This window comes from Ammospiza nelsoni, chromosome 11, assembly GCF_027579445.1.
Source record: "Ammospiza nelsoni isolate bAmmNel1 chromosome 11, bAmmNel1.pri, whole genome shotgun sequence".
NCBI classification, from domain to species: domain Eukaryota; kingdom Metazoa; phylum Chordata; class Aves; order Passeriformes; family Passerellidae; genus Ammospiza; species Ammospiza nelsoni.
Window position 1 is genome coordinate 11,327,085 of NC_080643.1, and position 22,592 is coordinate 11,349,676.

Consider the following 22,592-nt stretch of genomic DNA (forward strand, 5'->3'; position numbering starts at 1 on the left):
AGGGTGTCTTTCTTGAGAACAACCTACTTTTTGGACATGTATCTTATTTTTCATCCTTGATCCAACTACTATTCTGGTAAAGATTATAATTCTTTTTGGTGTTTAGATATGGTGAAGGTTTGGAGAGTAGTAGTGCTGTAGAAATTTCACAGAATTTTTTATTGTGACATGTAATTAATTTCCCAATTTGCATGTGTGTGGAGTTGTATGTTGAAATATTAGACAGAAGAAACAACCTAATTGTTCTCCCTTTTTATTTCCATTTGGTTATGTTCTGCAGCTGGAGTACCATCATGACAGTTTTCTGCATTACTGTCACAGAAATCCAGAAACTTGCATCAAAACTGGGGTTCACCATGCTCCAATGGACAGGCGACTCTAAGGCAAAATGCAACATAGTTCTGGTAACTTGAGGTAGTTGTCTTCCAGCTTCCCACTAGGTATTAGTAACTCTTCTGCCCATTCTACATTGACCTGCTTAAGATAAGCAAAACTGTAGTTGGAAGAAAAGAAAAATCACTTGGAGGACTCACTGCAGTTGAGTGTATGAAAAGGGTTATATGTCAGATTTTCTCTGGTACGGGCATGTTTATTGCTGCCAGTTTTAGGAATGCTCTTTGTTCCATGTTATCCCCCTCCATTTGGTTCTCAGTTGTGGTGAGATTTGCCCTTGCTGGATTGACGAATTTTCAAACTGTCTGCGTAGCATTCTGTCTATGCAGGCGATGACTTGGCTTTGCAGCCTCGCTGTCACTTTGCAGCTGTGAACCAGGTTTGGTTGTTTTGGGCAGGCTCTCCTGACTCCTGCTCAGAGCTGGGGCTCTCTTTGAGAGGAGCTTCTTGACCCTTTGTACTTTGTTTGGTACCCGCCTCGCAGGCGGGCTCTGGAGCCGCAGTGTGGAATGCGTGTCTAACGCGTTCCACTCGGACCTCAGTTCCATTCCATAATGTTAGCTTTAATTGGCTGCTTTGAAACTTTCATGTCCAATTTGGTTGTACACGGTAAATTACCACCCTCCTCGCCTTCTCCTAGGAGCACGAAAGTAGAATCCAGACTCTGCTTTCCCTGCTGCCTTTTGGTATTGCCCTTGAGCTCTTTTAGGGACAGCACTGATGGGTAGTGTTTCTGTTAGAGGACAGAATTTTTTTCTAGTGGATTTTTTTTACATCTTATCTTCCAAAGACTGTACCTTTTAAACATTGTGTTAAACATTTTTGAACTGAATTCTGCATTTGAAAGTTAAAAAAAATTAATGCTTCTTGCCCAAAGAAGTATCTCTAGCTTAATAACTGTTGCCTAACTCTTAATGTGGCTAGATAGCCAGTGTGTCCTCCAAGTGATTTTTATTTTCTTTTAAATATTCCTGTATTTTAATTTTAGTTACTTTGTTTGAGTGCATGAGGACATTAGGGCAACATCAATGATCTAACCAAGGCTGGACTTTACCATGTAAGAATGCCTTTGTAGGTGCTTCTAAAGTGTCAGAATGTGTAGTGTGGGCAGAATGAGAGTCTGTTACTAGACAGATTTCATCTAGGCTTAAATATATGATTGGAGCATCACCAGAGCTACTTTTGAGAAAGATGAGTAGTTGAGTTACTTGAGGAAAAGGATGGGCAGTGCTGCCTACAAAACAAATTTTGCAGTTCAAACTCAAAACAGTGATGAGTCTCTTGTTTGTACTTGGTATGAATGAGGTAAAACAAAGCCTGTCTTTATTCTCCACATCAGGCTTATGAGCTCATGTTTCGGCTTTTCCTTTCCCCTCCCTTTCTGACATGGGCTCTTGCCTTTTTTTTCCTTGCTGAACAGACAGTAACTCTCCACAATATTTTTAATCTCAACAAGATGTCCAGTGGCTGATGATGCAAAAGTGTTGCATCAACAAAGAGGGGATGATAGCTGGAGCATTCCAGGTCTGACATTTTTGGCTGAGGAGCTGTGTATTGTGGCCACTGATTCCTCCTTGCACAGCATGCTTGCTTGGGGCAGGAGACTACTTTTCATTGACTCCTGTTGTGTGGCTCCCTGCTCCTTATTTTAGGTTTCCCCAAGAAGTTATGACTGGGAGTCTCATGGTTTTAGATGAAAGAGCCTGTTGTCTTACTGAATTATCTCCTTTCTGTCTATATTTAAACCAAGTTGGCAGGTAAAAAAAGCCAAAAAGATACAGTAAAACAAAAGCTCTCTTATGGTAATACCTGAGGCTCAATTAGAATAAAAGTGCAATAATTATTTAATATTTTTTATTTGCATATGTTTGTTGAGGCTACTTGCTTACCTGTAGTCTATTGGCACCCAGCAGTGGAACTGACCTCATTGCATTGACCTTAAGATGGGTTCCTGGGCCCTGGTGGGATCTGACTGGCAAAAATTTTTCCACTGAAATGGATCATACAAAGTATTAGATTATTTGGAATAGAAAAATTAATATTATGGAATTTCAAAATAATACACATTTGTAATTATGGATATTGAGTAGCCATGTAGTGTGCAAGTGCTTTTACTCCTAAATTTTTGAGAGAAAAATTACTTTAAAGTGTAAAAGAAACATTTTAAATTTTTTTTATGCTCTAGTGCAATATTTTAAGGTAATAGCATTTTTACTGACTGAAGTGAACCCAACTAGTGCAACATTTCATTCACTAAAACTATAGCTGATGCTTTTAAAAACTAAGGGCTTAAGAACTTCCTCATGACAGCTAAACTTCTTGAAACCATATAAAAATCTGCTTATACCATAATTCAGCCTTGCAGCCGTGCTTTTATTGTGTGCAGAACCTATAAGAAATTGATTTATAAGCTTGTTGTTCCCTAGCTGTGCCTGTTTGTTATGTACAACTGTTCTTGTTCATAGTCTGTGTTCCTTCACAGCATCAAACCTTCACCATCTCTGCAGCCCTGTCTTACACTCTTTCCATCAGGTAATACTTCCAGCCATGAAGTTATCCCCAATTTAATAAAGGTAAGGTGGCATAATTTGTTGACTGCTACCTAAAAGCATCATTAACCATTGCAAGAGGGGAAATGAGGGCGTGGGTTTGGTGACTTTTTTCCTTTTTTTTTTTTTTGCAAATCTTATTTTTGATGCAAAGGCAGTTCTGTCGCCAGCCAGTCCAGCGTGCAGAGACTCTCCCCCCTGCCATAAAACAATGAGCACATTCAGGCACAACTAGTGTTTTCAGTTATTAAAAAACGGAGCCGTCTGTCTCTGCCTGTGACTTTAATCTTTAAGCCTTTATTCCCTACACCCCACCCCCTCTTTCTTTCCCCAACCTTTTGTTTGTGAAGTGCAGAGCTACAGGATATGTGGGCCTGGAGTTGCTGAATGTATTGTACATTCCCCTGGCAATTACAGATGTTTATAACTCTGACTGATGTTATTTCAGTATTGTGGAGGGTGAACAGAAAATTAAAGATTGCATTTTTCATTGCCCCTAGCAATCTTTAATTTTTTTTTTTTTTTTTTTTTTTTGAGGACAGGGGAGAAAAAAAAAGCAAAATGTAAACTGTTAATTTAAGAAAAAAAAATCTTGTTTCAGATGAAGTACATCTGAGAGCTGTGCAGGAATATCTTCCCATACTCTACCATAACTCTTTTGTTAGGACAGTGTGTTACATGCTGTGTTGTAAAAACATAATAGGACTGGATTTTAATACAAAAGAAGCTCCTTAATGCAGGGTGTGAGACTTTTGCATACTTTATTTCAAAGACAAGGTAGCTTAGGGTTTGTAATGACTTAAGAGCAGAATCACATACTTTTTTTTTCAGCTTTGAATGGAACTCTGGATATTTTTTGTAGAAGAATGATTTAGAATCTGATGAGTTCGAGTTTTACTTTTGGACTTGGTGACAGAATTGTTTGAGAAAATTTATTTTTGATAGTCTTGTAGAAATATGCTCTTGCTCTGTACAAGGTTTTAAATCAATTTCTTACTAGTGGTGGTTTAGCTATCTAAAGCTGCAGGTGCACTGTAAGATTAGTGTCCTTGAATTGACAGAGGGGTAGAGGGAAGAGAATCCTGTAGCAAATCTCTGTGATCAAGGTGATAATTGGTGTGTTTCTTGGAGACCCCAGTGCATTCCATGATTTTTCAGAGTAGTTGGCCTAAAACATTGAATTTAAGTAGAGAAAAGTTAATTGGAGTCAAGAATTTCAAGGTGGTTCCGCAGTATCTCTCTGGTACAACTTTCATATCTCTACCTGTTTTCAACTGCATGCAAACTGCTGTTTATAGGTTTTGGAAGTTTGGAGTTGCATATCTAAATGTATATTCAGGTCTGTCTACCTGTGTGATGGTCCTTATCTCCAGTGACTGCTGCATGGAACTTTTCTTTAGACTGATCTTTCAAAGATATGGCAGAAGAGTGAGCAGGAATTTACAGTGAGATATCCTTTGGCTAGGCAGGACTTGAAGAAGTTAACACAAAAGATAGCAAAAAAGTCTCCTTGTCATCTAATATTAAACTGATAAAAATATGCTTAAAGAAATTCTTACGTGTTCCAAGATGTTTATAATTCAGTAATTCCCCAAAGCACCCCGAGGGAGGCAATAGATGCACTGTGGTAACAGCTCCCCAGTCCTCTGGCAAGGAAAAACCCAACTAGTTGGTCATTAAGCATAGCACATTCTTTTCATCCTGAGAGAATCAAGTACTAAAGTTGTGTGTTGCTTGTGTAAGGATTTCTGAGATGTGCTGGTTCTCTTTGTGGTAAAACATGGGGGCACGGGTGGGATTGAATCCTAGATATGCTAATGGAAAGATACCATCTTGTACAAATGAGGTTAACTTGAAGATTCAAGAGCTGAGTGTGAAGTAATACTGATAGAGACCAGAATTTATAGAAACTTCATAGGTGCTGTTCATGAGTCTGGTTTTGCCCCCACTCTGAGTCCAGTACTGGGCTTGTATGCAATAGTAGATTCAAATATGGGCAGAAATATGAACACATTGGTTGGGAAACTTATCAGTTGGTCTGTTCTTGGAAATCAGAGTGTTAAATTGTCTGAAAAGCTAACACAGGAGTTCACTTATTGAAAGAGCTCACTGCTTTGAGGGAAAATGTGTACACTGGTGGCTGTTTATGGGCTTCTCTGCCTGACAGTCTTGGAAAATAGATCAAGTTATTCCACTAATTGTTGTACTGCTTTTCTCTTTCCAGTATAAACCTGGTTCTGCCTGACTTATCATTCATAGTGGAAGGCATACTGGTATAGGCTGCTGTCAGCTCTGGCCTGAGCATCCTGTAGTGTCAGGGAGGCAGCAGGAATTTCCATATTTGTAGGTACCACAGAGGCTTTCACTCATTATTTGTCTCCACACTCCAGTTAGTGGAGAAACCTCAGGTGCAGCATTCTTGAAGCTGGGAATAGTCTGTGTGGTGTGAACTGAGCCATTAGAGATGAGCAGAGGACTCCAGACATGTGGAAGTCAGTCAGAACTGGAGATGGGCTCATGTCCTCATTGGTGCAGGTTCAGTGCCTTTGCAGTTCTTCCAGATGTTTGATTCTTTTTATACTGCTAAGTTGCTATTTTCTCTTTCAGGTCTTGGAAATAGCTTCAGAGATGGTCTCTGCTGTAATCTGTGAAACATGCAAAGGACAGAATGGTCATACTTGTAGTTCTGTTTTTTGCCACATATTTAACATTATCACATGCAAATATAGTTACTTTTTTTTCCTTGAAACTTGGCAGGAGATCTTGTAGAGAGCAAATGTAAAGCTGATATGGGTCAAGACTTATAAAAAGGGTAATTTTTTTTATTCTTGGTCCTCTGACCTGTTTGCTTTTCAGTGTTTACAGTAAAGACTTTATGGACCATCAGGGACCATTTATGGTCACTATATAAGGCCCAAGTGTAATGTTACCTCACATTTAACTCTTCAGAGCTGTGCAAAGACACATACCAAAACAAAATACCTCTGAGTAACAAGTCTGAAACTTGAACTAATCACTCATTAGGCACTAGGAAAGCTTACTAGAACCCTGAGCACACAATATCATCTGAGGAGGTCAAAGCAGGGTTTTACAAGTATCCATTTTCCATTTTTCTTACTTTGCATCTTTTTTCCTGAAGCATGAACATAAAGTGTTTATTTCTTACACAACTTACTGTCCCATTGTTTGAGAAAGCTTATTTTATGAACTGAACAACTCCAGACAAAAGGAACAGGGCACTTCATTGCCAATCTCTTAAGTTTAGGTTTGATATGAATTGGTGGAATTACAGGTGCCATTTTTGTATCTCATTTGGGAACTTAGAGATATTGAAATAGCCTGAAATGTTTTATAGCCTGAATTCCAAAATAGGAAGCTGAACTTTTTTCTGCTAGGTGTAATATAGGTAGTGCAAAAACCAGACAAACAAAATCCCACCAAACACCCCTGGACAAACCAGGTTTGTTACTTGGATAGTAATAACCTAGTTGGTTTCTTATATGCTTTCTTTTTCTTTCAAGTCTATGAAATAATAGTTTTTCTTACTATATGCTACAGATTATACAGCTCATCAGCCATGGAGTACAATGACATTCAGTCTAAAATGCTAAAACTGTAGTTTTGTGCGGTATCCTAAATATTTAAATTCTCAGCTTTTACTGGTGTCTGTATTTGCATATACATATGTATGAATGACACTTTAAAAAGTTAATGTTTGCTAACTAATTCACAATTTCTGCACTTTTGACTTCATGCCAATAAAGAAATTAATGCAGCTGAAATACCACGGTGTTGAGTAATTCAGCAAATGCTACCTTTTTTTGTAGCAGTCATCTGTGTCTACTCAGAATGATTGTTGCTCTTCCAAGATATGTAGGCTTTTTTCAACTGTACCATAGTTTATGTTTTCAGCATTAAAATAAGTAGAGGTCTGTTTTGGACTCTGTCCAGTTTGTGCCCTGTCAATATAGAAATTCAGATCTAGTAATAGGTAATATTACAGAACAGGATTTTTGTACATATGGAAGAAGGATGACGTCTTCTCTCATATGGTGCTTTACCTCCATTTTTACACATGCTATGTATTACATGGCATTTCGTGTTACAAGGCAAGGATTGTTTGCTTTGCTCTCCCCTCATTGTCTATAGGATTTCCATTTGGGATGATTTTCTGGTTTTTGACAAATATTTATTTAAAGAGCAGGAATTTAAATGCCAGACTGTAGTAGTCACTCATCTGGTTTGCTACATTTTCTTTGGAAATCACTGAAATGATTGGTTTTGAGGGACAAACAAGAAAGTCAGTGATGGAATAAAGTATCCCTTTCTTTAAGTTTCATCTTAATACTTCTTACACAGGATAAAATCATAAATGTTTCATTAAAAAAAAAGAAGCTTCATCTAGCTGGATGTAGGTCTAAAATCTTAATGATGTAAATATCAAAGCTGTGTTTTTATTTGTGTAAAGACAAATGGTATTTAGCATTTGAATTTGAATTATTGTTCTGCTTAAAATTATGTGATTGATTGTGCTCTTTTGTTAGAGGTGTTTTATTTCCATTCTTTCACTCAACTTCATTTGCTTTTGTCAGTGTGTGCTGTTAACGTGAATTTTTCTTTATGGAGGACCTAACTGCATTTGTCTTGTTTCGTTTTTTGAAGCTACTTTATCTTTAAGATTCCTTTTCCAGAAAGTGACCAGATCAAAATGCAGTATTTTATTTCAATATGATATTGTATATAGGCAAAGTCTAATTCTTTACCTTTCTTTGCTGCTTCTAAACTTTAAACAATTTTGCATTGAACAGCATATAATGACTGTATCTTTTCACCATTTTCTGAAGTTATTGCACTAGTTTTGTGTATATACAGATGTAGTTCAGTTTCTTTCAATTCTTCCTAACAATCTGTGGACTATTTATTCAGCTTTAAGTTTCTCTGTAGTTCCTCAGGCTGCTGTTCAATTAATCCCTTGGCCTGCAGCAGCATCTTGTCCCCAGAATCGGGAGGTTTGCTTTGCTCTTCCCCTTGTTACCTTTGCAACTCTTGGCTGGTCCTGCTTGTGCCAGCTCTGGCTCTCCCTGGGGTGCTGCAGGAGCTGGCTCAGGGAGAGCTCTCTGCTGTGCCTGGGTTGAGCTGGCTGGTCTGAGCATCAACTTTGCCTTTCATCAGACCCACTATAAGCTGTGGGAAGCCTCAATAAACACAGTGTTGGGGAAAGGTAACTGGGAGCAGGGACTTCCCAGCTCGTGGAGCTGCAGCCTCCATGAGCAGGTGCCAGAGCCTTTTCACTGACAGCTGTTTCTAGATCACTCCTAGATCACTGCAGGTAGTGATGTAGATCAGCACAATAACAAAGCAAAGTGTGTGATTGCCCTGGCTTGAAACCACGTGGGTAAAATTGCCTTTCTCCCTTGCATGTTTTGTCTTCATAGTGGAAGTGAAAGATGTTAGTCATGGCCTTTCCTTGGCTGTGGAAGGATGTGAGGATGTGTCCTTAGCAGTGGCCATTATTGTGCTGCTCTAGTTTATGCTCAGGCTGCAGGAGGTGAGGTGTACTGAGGTTCTTTTTGTGCTGGGGAGAGGGGAGGACAAGAATAGCAAAATAATGTGTTACCTAAATTTAAAAGGTTCATAGCAATCTCTCTTTAATAGTGTATTTCTATTTGGAAGTCTTTGAAAGAAGGTTTCTCTGTAATTTTGCATATTTTTTTTACAATACTATGTGTAATTTTAATGTGTGTTTAACCAGTGAATTTAGTCAGATTGCAGCAAGGGCATCCTGTATTTACCTTGTTTAAGAATAGTCTCTCTTCCATAAGTGGTGGAAACTACCAAAGTGTTCAGACATTTCTCAGGCTTGGTTTTCCTCTGAAGAGGCTGAAGACAACATGGGAATCCTTACATTCTGTAAATCCCTGCAAAGGATCTCCTGATAATATTTCTTCCTTTCTTCCAATCTTTGTGTTGTTCTATGTTTTTTGAGAGTGTTTTCACTTTAGGGTTTGTTTGTGATTTTTTTTTTCTCAGTAACTCATCCATTTCATGTGAGCTTAATCCTGTGTACTATATTGCAATGGCTAGACCAGCCTGTAAAAATTATTGGAAGATCCTCGTCAGTCTTTCTTAGCTTGACCTTCATAGAGGCTTTATCAGCTTTGTTTGTGCTACTTCAGCATGGCTGATCAAGCTTATTGACATACTCTAATCATTACAGGCATTTCCTCCCTTTGAAGAACACAGACTTGTTTCTGACATGTTGTTAGAACTTAGTTAAACAAGACAGATCCTTGGATGACTTGACAAAGGAGATGGTAGAGGCATTATCCTTTATCCTCCTCAGAACAATATGGCACACTCTTTCTTCTCCAGATGAAGTATAAAGTATATTCAAGGGGATTTTTGTGTGACATACTTTCAAAAGAACTCTTTTATTTCTTATAAAAAGTTATCACCTACTACTTGAGTTAGACTCACGTTTACTGAGTAAAATAAATAACTGTAATAGATCTGTTATTTGGCATACAAGAAATGGACTTCTTCCAATTATGTATGCCCTTATGGCCACACTGCTTTCCCTTTCTAGCTCTCAGTTACAGACCAACCAGAGTGGCTGGTTTTCATCTGAAGAGAATTCATGCAATGACCTAATGCTTCTAATTTTAAGCTTTACTGTGCATTCAGAAATGTTGTGGGTGATGCTTTCTATCTGATGTTACAAATGCTCTGGAGTTTGAAGCTGCACAGCTCACTGTTTGTGCTCTGAGCTCCTTTGGAAGTGATGGTGGGATGCTTGAGCTCCATGAGCTCCTTTTCAAAGTATTTCCTTTGCATTGCTTTACAGAAGGTTTCTTCATGTGTAATTCATGTTCCCCAGTTGAGTGCATACCTCTCCCTGCATCACACCTCCTATTTCTATTTGAATTTTGGGGGATTCCATATCCTGTAAAACATCTTCCTTATTCATCACAGTGCCTCCCCTAAGGTAACTAGCAAAATCCTGTGTGACTTGTAACATCTCCCAAGGGTGCAACTGTATAAAAACAGGGAATAATTCAGTTGTTTCTGAATAAAGTTTCTTAACACAAAAAAAAGTTGGGGGAGGGGGCTGTGAAAGGGGAAGTTGGATACTCTCTGCATGATATAGACAATATTTCCTGAGACAGGAGATACTAACCTCAAAGAATTTAAAATAAAACATTGATTTAATTTTTTTCTTTTTTTTTTTTGGAAGTGGAATAGCGGAGGTAAAAATGGTAGAATAGTTGGTCTTTTTATCCTGTGTGCAGATGAAATTGATTAAACCTTAAAAACTCGCCTCAGTCCACCCGGTTTATTAATTGAAGAATTTCCTCTTCCCCAGAATGGGAAGTGCACATTAAAACAGAGCTTTGCCCTTGAGTAGCAATGATACTTGAGAACGGTACATTTTCTACAATCCTATTTTCTCTTCTACACTAGAGGAAATCCTAACATGGTAAAAAGCATATTTAAAAAAAAACCAAAAGTATGTTTAAGGAAGTCCTCTTTCATTTCCTTGTAGAGCATGAAATCAAATTATAGCCCATGGCCCACAATTATTTTATTTTTACATTTCAAATTCCATTTTCTGCTTCCTTTTGCTGCCTGTGAACAAGAGTTGTACTGTTTGTGCAAAGTCAGCTAAAAAGATTACCACAAACAGGACAGGACACAGTAGCTTAAAGAAGGCACCACTCAGAATCTGTGCCTATGTTCCACGTGTGACAAGCAAAACGTCCCCTTTGTTCACACAGGGACCTGATCCCCTCTTCTCTCTACTCACCAGGTTTCACCTTTTGAAGCCAAGTCAGCTTTATATTGATTTATTATTGGGAATACAATGCAATATTTTAGTTACGCTTGCCAAAATAATACTGCTTAAAAGGCTCTCATATTCTATGTCTGCATTTGGTAAAGACAAACCAATTGAGATTCTGCTTATTTATTGAAAATGCCTTTTGGGTGAGCTTTTCAGTAAGGAATTGGTAGCTAATTTAGTGCTTGGAAATTGTAGCTAGATGGTTCTGAAAGTGGGCTCAGTGCATGTACAATAAAACACTAATACATTTTTGGAACTGATAAATTAATACATGAGGCTGAAGTGTTTGTTTGTTTGTCTTCCTAGATCTAATAATGTAATTTTTTTCTAAGTTAGTGTTAATATTATGTTTTGCTGCAGGGACACAGCTCAGTCTGGGAGTTGGGGTATAAAATTTACAAGCATGCAGGCTGCACCAATGGAAGGTGGTTTGAGTTCCTGTACATGCAGAACTGCAACAGCCTCTGTGGTTGAGGTTGAAGAAGGTTTATTATTTAATATGAAATGTTCTGCTGCAGAATAAAACATGGCAATTACAGTGCTTTACTGTTTTCCAAAATGCATCTGATATCTTGGCTACTCCCATGTGAAACTGATATAAGAGCTGATTTTTACTAATTGTGTGTGACACTAAACACATTTATGAGGAGTGAATTTGATGGAGGGGATGAAGGTTTGCAGCCTTGTTGCCTGGAACTCTTGGCAGGCTTTGTTTCCTATTTCAGCAATGGTTTGAAGATACATTGAACTAAATAATGCAAATAGAGAGAATGCAGTGAATTTTCTCCAAAAGACTAAATGTTGATCAATACATACTTTTGAAAGGCATACTATTCTTTTTCAGTGTACTCAGGCTGGTGAGTTCTTTCAGGATCCAAGAGTGAGAGCTAGCTAGGAATGATGTTGCAAGTGCACTTTAGGGAAGCTTGAGTTGCTTCCTTCTGCTCTTTGGAAATATGTCATAATCTCTGACATCTGTGATTCAAATCCTGAGTAAAGAGTAATAAATTACTTCCTTGATGACTTTATATAATCAGACACTCTTCAAAATTCAGGAGCAAGCATGGGTTGTGTGTTCAAAGCAGTAGCTGGACCTTTTCTTGATCTTGTCTCTGAAGGTATTTTTCTTATTTTCTGAGTTTTGTGTTCCCTGTCACTTTTGTGATACAAATGAGTGCTGCTGCCTCCAGGTTTAGCTGGCACTTGCAGTCTTTGTGATGCTGTGCTGCTGGTCTTGTGTTTTTCCTGTATCTGGCTGTCATCCAGAATATCTCAGTTCATGTTTTATCTTTCTTGTTTGTTTTTCTTCACTCAGACTATCTACTTTATTTGTGCTGCGGTTTAGCTGCTTATCTTTAAAGTATAATGCCCATCTTTCTCCACCCCCTTGTGTTTTCTGATGACAACTTGTTTATTTCATTTGCTTTTTGCAAGGCTTCATCTGAGCTGTGTGTCATCACACAAAGGGTACTCCAATAATTGATCTTTCATTTTCAAGCAAAGTGAGAAATCACATGTCAGGATTTATCTTTTCAATGTTCTTGAACATGTCTTTCATAGATGAAGTGGTAAATAAAAGGTTACACCCCTGTTTTCTCTGTAGAAGAAATAATTTGAGTATCTTAGTTTAACTTTTTCATTGATTTTATGTGACCTGCTTCAGTGCAGATAAAATGTTTTTGATTGCTGTGCTTCCTGGTATGCAGACCCGTCCTTTGCGTGTGTCTCTGCTTGGTTCAAACTAATTTCAAGCCATTTTCTTGTTCTGAAGGTTTGAGGAATATTCAAGTAGTCCATAATCTCTTCCCTATTACTAGTTTTAACTGTGTAGGCCCATATTCTGTCTCCTTTTTTGAGGAGTGCTTTTTTTTGTCCTATGACTTCTTTCAGTTCTTCTGTTCCATTTGGCACAAAACCCCATGGCTGACATTTTGTTATCAGATAGTGCAGGTGTGAGTAATATTTTCACCTTCTTTAACTCTTGTTACTGTTTTTGAATCTCCACATAGTATATCTGCAATATTTTTATGTCCCATTTGAAAAATCTTTCCAAGTGAGGTTGTATTCAAAAGAATATTGATGTAGTCCATCCTTGCTTCACTGTTTCTTGTTAAATCTTACTCTGCTGGAGAAAATTATTCAGAAATATTGTTTCTTTTGTTGACTGAACTCTGATATGATAGTAAGCTAATTCTTTACTAGAGATTTAGTAAATTTGAAGTTAAACATATTCTAAGTCTGCTATTACCATTTATATGTTATGAGGAGAAAATGTATTGCATGAAAATGTTCCATGGGAGAGGGTTACAGTTTTGTCATCTTGCCAACTTTCCTGATTTGAAATGTGACATTGGTGAATCCTAGTACACTTATCTAGATGATTTTTAGTGTTTATTGAACTTTATGCATGACTGATGGGCAGTGAAAGAAATGGGTTCTAGAATAAACCAAAGTGTAAAACTATGTAGGAGAAGATGGGGGATTGAGAAGAAGGTGAATTGTTAAAGATGGTTTATTAATCAGCTCAGAAAGGAAAGTTGAGGAACCAAGTTTTAGCAATATTTTTTCACCTTGTAACTCAAGGGTCCTGTAAACCTGAGCACTCTTGCCTTGACATGCGTGAGTGGACACATACAAAACATTACAAAACATCCTTATGCCTTGGTGAGAAGGCAGTTCAGGTATTTCTGTCAGTGCTGTTGTGGTCTTTGCCGTGATTCCGTGATCCTGTGAAGGGCAGCACTTCCCACCCTGCCCTTGTGCCAGCTGTGCCTTCTGCCCCAGCTTGTGCCATCTCTCAGGAGCTGTGGCCAGCCAGTCACTGGGGCTTTGGAGAAGGCACAGTAGTTGTGCTGACAGTGTTTGTGAACTCGTGTGTGCTGCTGCTCTCCTTGACTTGAAATATTTTTGTCTGGAGTGTCATGGTGCATCTTCTGGTGTTTCTGGAGTTTTTCATGGACTGTACAGTTATTTCTCTTTGTTCATCTTCTATGAAGATGAGGCAATGCCACAAGGCAGACATTCTCAGCCTTCTAGCAACTGGGTTGGTGATTTTTATGGCTCTTTTAAATTGTTGCTAATAGATTCATAAATATAGCAATTGCAAGCATTTGAGTATAGCAAATGAATTTGAAGCAGTTGATTTGGAGTTTCAAGGTAAAGTGACCCCTTTTACTGAAACTGCATATTACAACTCTGTGCAGATTTTGTGTTCTTTTGGAGGGAAAGATACCACACTGTACATAATGCATCTTTTCAAGGCCAGGTTTGGATCTGGTGGCTTTGGCTTAGTTCTGGAGCATGAGGATCACTGTGCTTTAGGAGTCACAGTAATGTTTGGTAAGGCTCAAGCTGCAGCATTGTTGTGTTACCAAAATGTCCCTTTTAAAGTATTAATAAAGAATTGGACTTGATGATGTGGTTTCTATTTATTCCCATTCCTTTTCAGGATGTCAGCTGTGTAGAACAGTGTAATACAAAATCTGTGTATTAGGTTTAAAACAGCCCTGCTGTATGCATTCACAAAAATGGGTCCATTCTGATTGTTAGGTGCTTTGTCCCACTCAAACCATTTTCATGCTGTTTGTTTCCCTTGGTTTCTGACCTTCAAGTCTGCACTTGGGTGGTGTGTAAAGTCTGAGCCTTTTGTACAGGCTTGATGATGTTTTTATTGAAATTTAAGCAAGCTCTAAATCACTACAATTCCCAAAACAATAAAAATGCAAACTACTTTGGAAGATATAATGCCCATCTTTGGTTTGTCAGGGAGAGATATTTGAAATGATTGGTGGAAATTCTGCAGGAGCCCTGGAAATACTATAATTATCCAACTAGTGCTCTGAAGGGCTTAACATTCATTTTTACAAGATGAAAGGTCTTGTAGGTTGAAATAGTCATTTGTAGCCATAATTTTTTTCTTCTTGTAGTTCCCACCCACTCATTCACCCATGCACTTCAACCTCGGAATGATTTCCTATCCTGAGTTCATGGGAACTGGGAACAAGGGGAGCTGTTGTCATAGCCATTGTAAAAGCCTTAAAAGCAAAAAAAGGCAAGGGAAAGGCTGGACAGCCTGGAGAAACAAGGAACAGTTGTATTGATTTCTTGCTCTTCTGATCTTAAAGCCAATATTAAAAGTACTTAAGTTAGAGAACTGGAATTTTACATGATTTCCAGCTTTTATCATCTTTCAAAATGTGCTTTTTTTGGCATATGACTTTCTGGTACTAAAGCTTTAATTTTTTTGTTACTTTTTTATGTTTAAACTTTCTCAACACTTGAGTCTGTTGCACTTTTCTGTTTTAGTATTCAGAGCATTTCAGTTACCTCAATTGAAACAAGAAAATTCTGAATGTAATTAGTGGAAGGCCCAATGTTCATCAGAAGCTTCCTTGAAAACTAAATCCATGAAATTCAGGTTGCTTCAATCAAAAGATTAAGGGTTCATGACAACAATATTTTGAAAAATAAAAATAATCTATAAGCATGATAGGTAATGTCAGCCTAAAATTTAGGATCCTTTCTATGAAGAGATCTAGGAATCAGATCTGTTCTTGTGTTTGAAATTACTTGTTCAAGTTATGTGGATCAGAATTGGGAGTGAATGGTGATACACTGCAGGTTTTGAATTGTCTCTTTCTGACACTGAGGGATTCAAGAATTTCTTTAGACTTGGGATAAACCTGTCTCTGGTGGTGGTCATGGTCTTCACTTTTATGAAATTTTGGGCTTGGAAAGAAAAGTGATAGGAGGGAGGTAGGGACTGAGGCTTGTGGATGTTTTATGGGGTACCTGGTTGGCTCTTGTTGGGGTTGCTCTGAGTGTGCAGCTCCCTGCAGTGTTGCTATGTGTTTCTTTGGCTGTATTAGATTCTTGCTTGTCTGCTTATATTATAATTTTTAATTGAGGCAAATGTCATGCCTGTGTTGCTACAAGCTTAATTTTCTTAGTATATTTTTAATGCAATGATAACAGCCTTGGACTTGAACTATCGCATTCTTCCCTGGTTCTTATGACTCAGTGATAGCCTATAATAGCTTAAATTCCCAAGGTCTTAATTTCAAAAGAGCTGTGGAATTCAGTGCTTGTGTTCTGTTTGTCTTTCTAGGCATTTGTACATATGTTGACAATTTTAAATGGAAACTAGTTGAGAAAATGATCCTTAATCTTTTTATGCTGTGGCAATACTGACTGTGAGTTCTCCTCCAGGTGCCCAGATTATCGATTTAATGATGCTTGTGATAGATGTGACAAAGGGGATGCAGACACAGTCAGCAGAGTGCTTGGTAATTGGGCAAATTGCCTGCCAGAAGATGGTGGTAGTCCTGAACAAAATAGATCTCCTTCCAGAGGGGAAGAGACAGAGTGCCATTGAGAAGATGACTAAGAAAATGCAGAAGACCTTGGAAAATACCAAGTAAGTGAGCAGTAATACTAACAGATAACTTGTCACAAAATTTATTTTGGCAAAAATGCCAACATTTCTCTTCCAAGGTGCTTCTAAACATGGTGGCATATCTAGCAAAAATTATGTGAAGAGAGTGAAAAGATTTACAGAAACTCAGAAGCAATTCCAAATTCACCTCTGCAAGTATCATGTATACAGAAATGTTTTCCTGCAATTAAGCTTTTAGATTTAAAGAGCTGCTTGGAGTTTGGATAGGATAATACAAAGCCAGAATATCCAGGTGAAGAACTGTTGGATGTGGTTACAGCACATCTTTGCTTTGCTCAGGGATATAAGGGGACATAACTATTGGGTCACATTTTGAGTTGAAGGAAAAAAGGAATAGGATTCAGAGTGCAGAGGAGAGAGAACCAAAATTCAGTTTTGTCATGTGCAGTCTGTGCTTGATGGTGCTTTGAAAGCACTGCTGATGTGGGTGGGATTGCAAAGTGCCTGCTCTGTTGTATCTCGGGCATTTGGAGTTTCTCCACAGCGTTTTTTCCCACTTGACTTTGAATCTCCAAATGTGTGGTTTTAAAATGCTTTTCTATTCCTAAACTATTCTTATTAGCAGGATATATGGTTATACTGTTTGACAACTGCCTCTAAGGACAATTGTGTTTTTTTGGTTTCGTTTTTCTTTAAAAAAGCTTACTTGTTGAAATACTTTCTCTACACACATAGGTGTGCATGTGGAATTCCATAGCAGTCAGCAAATCTGAAGGCTGTTGCAGTTGTAGAGAAGATGTTGCCACCAATGCTGGGGAAATTATTGTAGTGTTGTCAAGAAATTGTATGGAAGGCAAAAAAAAAAAGACAGAGAAATGTAACTGTTGTATATTTGCATAGTTTGATGCTTCTGAATTTACCTAATCAAAACTCAGTTTCCTCTGAATTGGTACCAAAACTAAAAGCAAACTGTCCCTGTGAATGGAATTTCTATTTTTAAAAAATTTTTTGCACATCAGCTTCTCCCTTTGTCCAGCAGGATCTAAACTCTGCAGAGAGAAATTTGGTTTGATGGAGTAAGAGTTTCAGTCGGGCTGGATCATGTTTGAAAGTGCCTCCAAATGCACTATACAATTACTCCAGTTTGTTCTGGTGTATGGGAAGAGGAATAAAGCATTTGGTTACATGTAAATTTCTGTTTATTGCCATACAGTGCTCTGAAATACTTCTATGAAAATGCATTTCCAAAAGTTTCATGGTTGATCACAGGAATTTTTAGTGCATGTTTTTATTACCCTTTGTCCTTAGATGCCTCAGGCTTATGGCGTGTAAACAAAGAAAATACCTCATGTGCCTGGTTATAGCTGGGGCACTGAGTGAGCTCCCTTTCTAGAACTTAACATTTCTTTAGCAAAGCACCATCTCTTCCCTCCAGTTTGGTACCTTTTGTGAGAAAATCAGTGAGGGGTGGGTGTCAAGAGGATAGCCAAAATAATTAATTTTGGTCTGAATCTGTTGCATAAGAATGAAGCTAAGAGAGCAAGTCACTTTTTCGTGTAATTACTGATTACACTAGGTTGTATTTTAGAAAAAAAAAAAAGAGAAAATCTGCTGTAAGTTAAGGACTTGAAGAATAGAACTGATTGTAGGATAAAAGGTAAACTGAGGTCAGCTGGCTGTACTGCTCCTCTCTGAACCTTTGTGTATTTGAGATTTGTGAGTTTTGCAGACTTTGATTTCAGAAGATTTAGATCTTTCTGTTGTCTGCAGATCTTGCAGACTCAGGTAGGCATCATGAGGCATCTTGCATTTGGCTCCCATTTTGAAGGTTATGACTTTAGAATTTTAATTGTTTAATGAAAGTTTAAAAAATGCTGGTCTCCAATTAAAGTGACTTTGGATGCAAAGCACTTCATTAAGACTGGATAACAGTAGATGTTTGCTTGTGAAATAAGCTGAATCTTGCATTTGATGTCACAGCACTGAATCAGTAGCTAATGTGCAAGAGGACTGAAGCTTTCATAGTGAGGTCCAGTAGTGCTGATCTGCTGGCAATTCAGGAAGAAATTGTCAGTCACAATGGGAGAAGAGCAGATTTATTAGAATTTTAGGGAGTTTCCTAGCCTTCAGATGAGCCTGGAAGTTCTCTGTATTGACATGTGTAGGAGATATGTGGTCTGATGGTGAAAGTCTTTCTCTTTCAGATTCTCTGGGTGTCCTGTTGTTGCTGTGGCAGCAAAGCCTGGTGGACCAGAAGCCCCGGAGTCTGAGAATCCACTGGGTATTTCTGAATTAATTGAGGTACTCACTGAAGAACATAATAATAACATCAAAATATCCATTCTCAGATGTTAAAAACTCTTCGTTACATGGTATGGTGTTTATACTGTGAAGGGCAGGATACCTAAAGTAACTGAGAGCAGTTTGTAGCTTGCAATAGACTTGTCACCCTTTCTGTCATTAGCTTAGGGAGAGGAACATCTTTGCCCTGGAGGGATGCCATTGTTTCTTAAGATAACAGAAAAAAGTCCCAAAACAAAGGCATCATTCTTTGAAGACTTGTCAAATTCTGACTTGGGTGCTGCCAGGTTTAAAATACTTAAAAATTGCTGAAGTTAAGGTGCAGCATCATCATCAAAAATCTAGGGATGCCTGGCCCTGGGCAGCCAGGCTTGTGTAAAGGCAGGATATTGCACGAGGCTGCTGAGCTCTGAATGCTGCATCACCTGCCAGGCTGTGAGAGGCAGGATGGGCACGGGGATGTGATGTAGTGTGGCCTCAGACCAGACTTAGCCAGGACCAATCTGCCCTCAGTAGTTTCTAGGGATGAAGAGATATGCAAGTGCTGACTTCTGCCTTTATCTGGCTCCTGTTGGATTTACTGGGATGTTCTCCAGGGTTAAAACCTTTGAAGGAAACTCTCATTGGAGCTGTTTCATCAATTGAAACCTAATATTAGATGAGCTGGCAAATGCTGTGTGAGCCCTGCCATTGAACTTGGAGCTGTTATCCCTTCTGTCCTTCCTAAGAGACTCTCCATTGTTCTGCCATTACAACCTGGGCTTGGGCTGCAGTTTTTGACCTTAAAAACAGATGTTAAAGGCAATACCAATTGTATATGCAGGTGATATAACAGAGAAAGAGATCAAAAGTGATTTGAGACAGGAGTGAACCAGTTCCTTTGAAACATTGTTGAGTATATTACTTCCTTTCTATAATTAAAATCTTTTGTCTGTTGATATATTTTAAGAAATGTAGTATTTGTCAACAAAAGAAAAATGCTAAACTCAGAGAATTTCTCTAGAAAATTGTACTTATGTAGTTTTATTAATCGATTGATCCTTCAAGAGGCACTAACAAAAATCTGAAGGGGAAGTTGAATTTGAAACTTAACCCAGTATTACGGTTTTTCTGGGAGGGAGACAGAGATGGGCTTTATGGGGCACTAATATCTGTATGTAAGTTTATTTTCACAAAATCCAAAAAAGCTGAAGTAGCAAAATGCTCTGTAAAATTGTCCTTTTGAGAGAGACAGGAAAAAGGGGGAGATGACACACATACAGTTTCTTTTCCTCTTTGCTTTGCTGCAGTGTTTATATTGAGTTTGGCAGCAACGTTATCGCCAGTGAGGTTTTGCTAACCAAGCTAAATGTGCAGCACCAAATCTTTCTAAGGCAGAAAATCGAACTGTTCCTGCTGCTAAGTGTGCACCTCCCCTATGGCACACACAGTTAATTTGACATTGGTGAGTTCTGAGCTCATTGGGAGATGCCTGAAATCAGTAAAATTGCAAGCTTGTTCAATCAATCATCCATTTGCCTGCCTTCTGCTGTGTTGCTGTCATGACTTTTCACCCAGGCATGGTGCTGCTTTTATCTTTTTTTTCAGGTCTTGAAGTCTCAGGCTTACCTGCCATCAAGAGACCCCTCAGGACACTTCCTTATGGCAGTCGACCACTGTTTCTCTATTAAGGGTCAAGGCACAGTGATGACAGGGACTATTCTTTCTGGCTCTGTTAGCCTTGGTGACAATGTGGAGATTCCTGCCCTGAAGGTGAGTCTCTCATTTTCATTCCCCCTGGTTTTCCTGATAGAAAGAAACACTCAACAAAGAAGAGAGTGTTCTCATCCAATCTGAATTATTTTCAATTTTTATTTTTGTACTCTATTATAACCCAGCTTATAACAGTAAGAGGCATAGTGATTTTTAAATAAGTCAGTAAAGTTACCTGCTCAATAATTTAGTTGGATGAAGAGAAGACTGATCTAGATTAGCATGGTAGGCTTTCAAATTCAGAGAAGCAAAATGGGCATGTTTCCAAGCTGAGATGCACCCAAGGACTGAACAAGGTTTGAGGGAGGTTACTCTCATTTGAGATGTGCTGCAGTGAGGATGTTTGCAAAAGAATCTATGTAGGTAGGCTTCCAGAAATGTCTGAAAGCAAAGGTAATGACAAGAAGAGGGCATTGAAATGCTTGATGCACATTCTCTTTGTTTGCTGAGGCTTTAATTTGTGTCAGCATGTTCTGAGAGAACTGCTGGGATGCAGGAGGTGGCTTGCTGCTATTGGGCTCTTCAGAGAGCCAGTAGAAAGTCAAAGAGACCTTCCACTGGCCTTTGAACTGCTCAGCTGTTCTTACTATTTAATTTCCTTAAAATATATTCATCCCTTAAAAGAAAACAAAGTGACTTTATGCTTGGAACATGTGAAATCTATTTCACAGGTGCTGATTATCACTGCTTTGATTTTCCCTTAGCATTAATTGCCCAAAATGAATTAAGACTTGAGGAGTATTTTGCAGCTGCCACTTAAATGTGGACCGAGCTCATTACATTCTGTGGGCAGGCAAGTTCTGGCCTAACAAGCCTGGATGGGACTCCTTTGGTGCTGTCAGTATTATCTTCAAGTCATTTTACTATAAGGACCTTAGTATTTCATTGAGTGAACATGCTGTTTTCTCATTTTTCACTGTACTGTTTGGGCAAGTGAAGGGCTACAGGAGGCATCCTAATTTCACCTGAGATATTTGGCTGGTAGTGGACAGTTCATTTCTGGCCAGCCTACTCAGTGATACCTGTGGCCATCTAGTTTATATCCTGTTGTCCTTTGCATAGAAGTGATTTGTACTATACATACTCTGACATTTCTACTTCCCCAGTCGAGTTCCTCACTGCCCATATTCTTATTTACAGCATGCAGTCTATTTTGGGAGCCGTGCTTTCAATTCCTGCATGGAATATACTGGCTGGGATTGTAGCTGTAGCTTCAGCCTCTCCTGGTTTCCACTTGGCAGCATTCTTTCCTCTGCTGTTGTGTCCTGTTCTCAGTCCTGGGCCTGCCTGTGCTTGGGGTCCAAAGAGGGACAAGTAGTCAGGAGTGCAAGGAGTGGGAGATGGCTCCTGCCCAAACAGGGCCTTGCTTAGCGAGTTCACTGCTTTCTTTCTGGCATAGCATTTGCCAAACTTCCTGTCATTTTGTGCTGCAGGAGACGGGGGAGACAGGGCAGAGTAATTATTTCTTGCAAAGAAAGAATGCATCACTAGATTATATCTGGAAATTACTATTCTGCTTTTCATCTGTAGTCCAAGAATGTTTTGAAGAAATGTGTTTAGAACTAAATCTGCTTTTTGAGAATCCATATGAAGGAAGAAATGACAAAAATATAGTAAATAACTTGTGAATTGGTATTTAAAAATGGAAATAGACTTTGTATGTTTTCCAACAGTGGAAAAGACTTCGTGTGAGTTTTTTAGTGGGCTTTCTTCCCAGGTGACTGGGAGAGTAGTCACTGAAGTGACAGACAACTTAGCAGATGAACAGGTCATTTGCCAGACAAGCCAGATCACTTGGCTCTTATGGCATTAACTACTTCCCTCTAAGTTTTAGTTATTTTTCCAGTTGCTGTTAATGAATTAAACCTTCCACTGCTGTGTGTGAAATGGGAGATGTGTCCATGCCTTGGGATAATAATAGCTGTGGGCAGAATTTTGTATTTTGGCACTAGCAACTTGTGGGCATTCACCTTCATGTTGCACAGGTATGGAAACCGAGGCACAGTAGAAGGAAGCAATGTTTGTAAGTGTGAGCTGTGAGTTGTACTTACCCCTGCCAGCATCATGCAGAGCTGGGTTAGGATACCTATGAAAGGTCAAACCTTTCTCAGGCGTACAAGGTAACGGAGGAAGCACATTTCACAACACATTGTGGTTTATGACTCTCTCTGACCTTTTTTTGCCCTGACCCAATGGTAACTGAGATTGACAGCTGGTACATTTAGGGACGTTACAAACTAGCTGCTTTTTTTAAATTTGAAGAACCTTCTCACCAAATGGAGTGGCATCACCTTCCAGTTCTGCTAATGGACTTCGACATCTTTGACCGCTTGAACCTGCACAAAGGAGGGACACAGCAATT

At 38.8% G+C, this 22,592-nt stretch overlaps 1 protein-coding gene across 4 annotated transcripts in view; it reads left to right on the forward strand.

Annotated features, from left to right (window-relative positions):
• The window catches only part of EEFSEC (eukaryotic elongation factor, selenocysteine-tRNA specific), a 121,329-nt gene that overhangs the window by 16,418 nt on the left and 82,319 nt on the right, over positions 1–22,592 (forward strand). For 3 of the 4 annotated variants that reach the window (XM_059480422.1, XM_059480423.1, XM_059480421.1), the window contains 3 exons: positions 15,991–16,198; positions 18,382–18,478; positions 20,066–20,230. In XM_059480422.1, coding sequence (XP_059336405.1) covers positions 16,011–16,198; positions 18,382–18,478; positions 20,066–20,230 — 450 coding nt within the window. In that variant the 5' untranslated portion in view covers positions 15,991–16,010. Of the gene's footprint in view, positions 1–280; positions 415–15,990; positions 16,199–18,381; positions 18,479–20,065; positions 20,231–22,592 lie in introns of all 4 variants that reach the window. The other variant, XM_059480424.1, reaches the window with a different exon arrangement.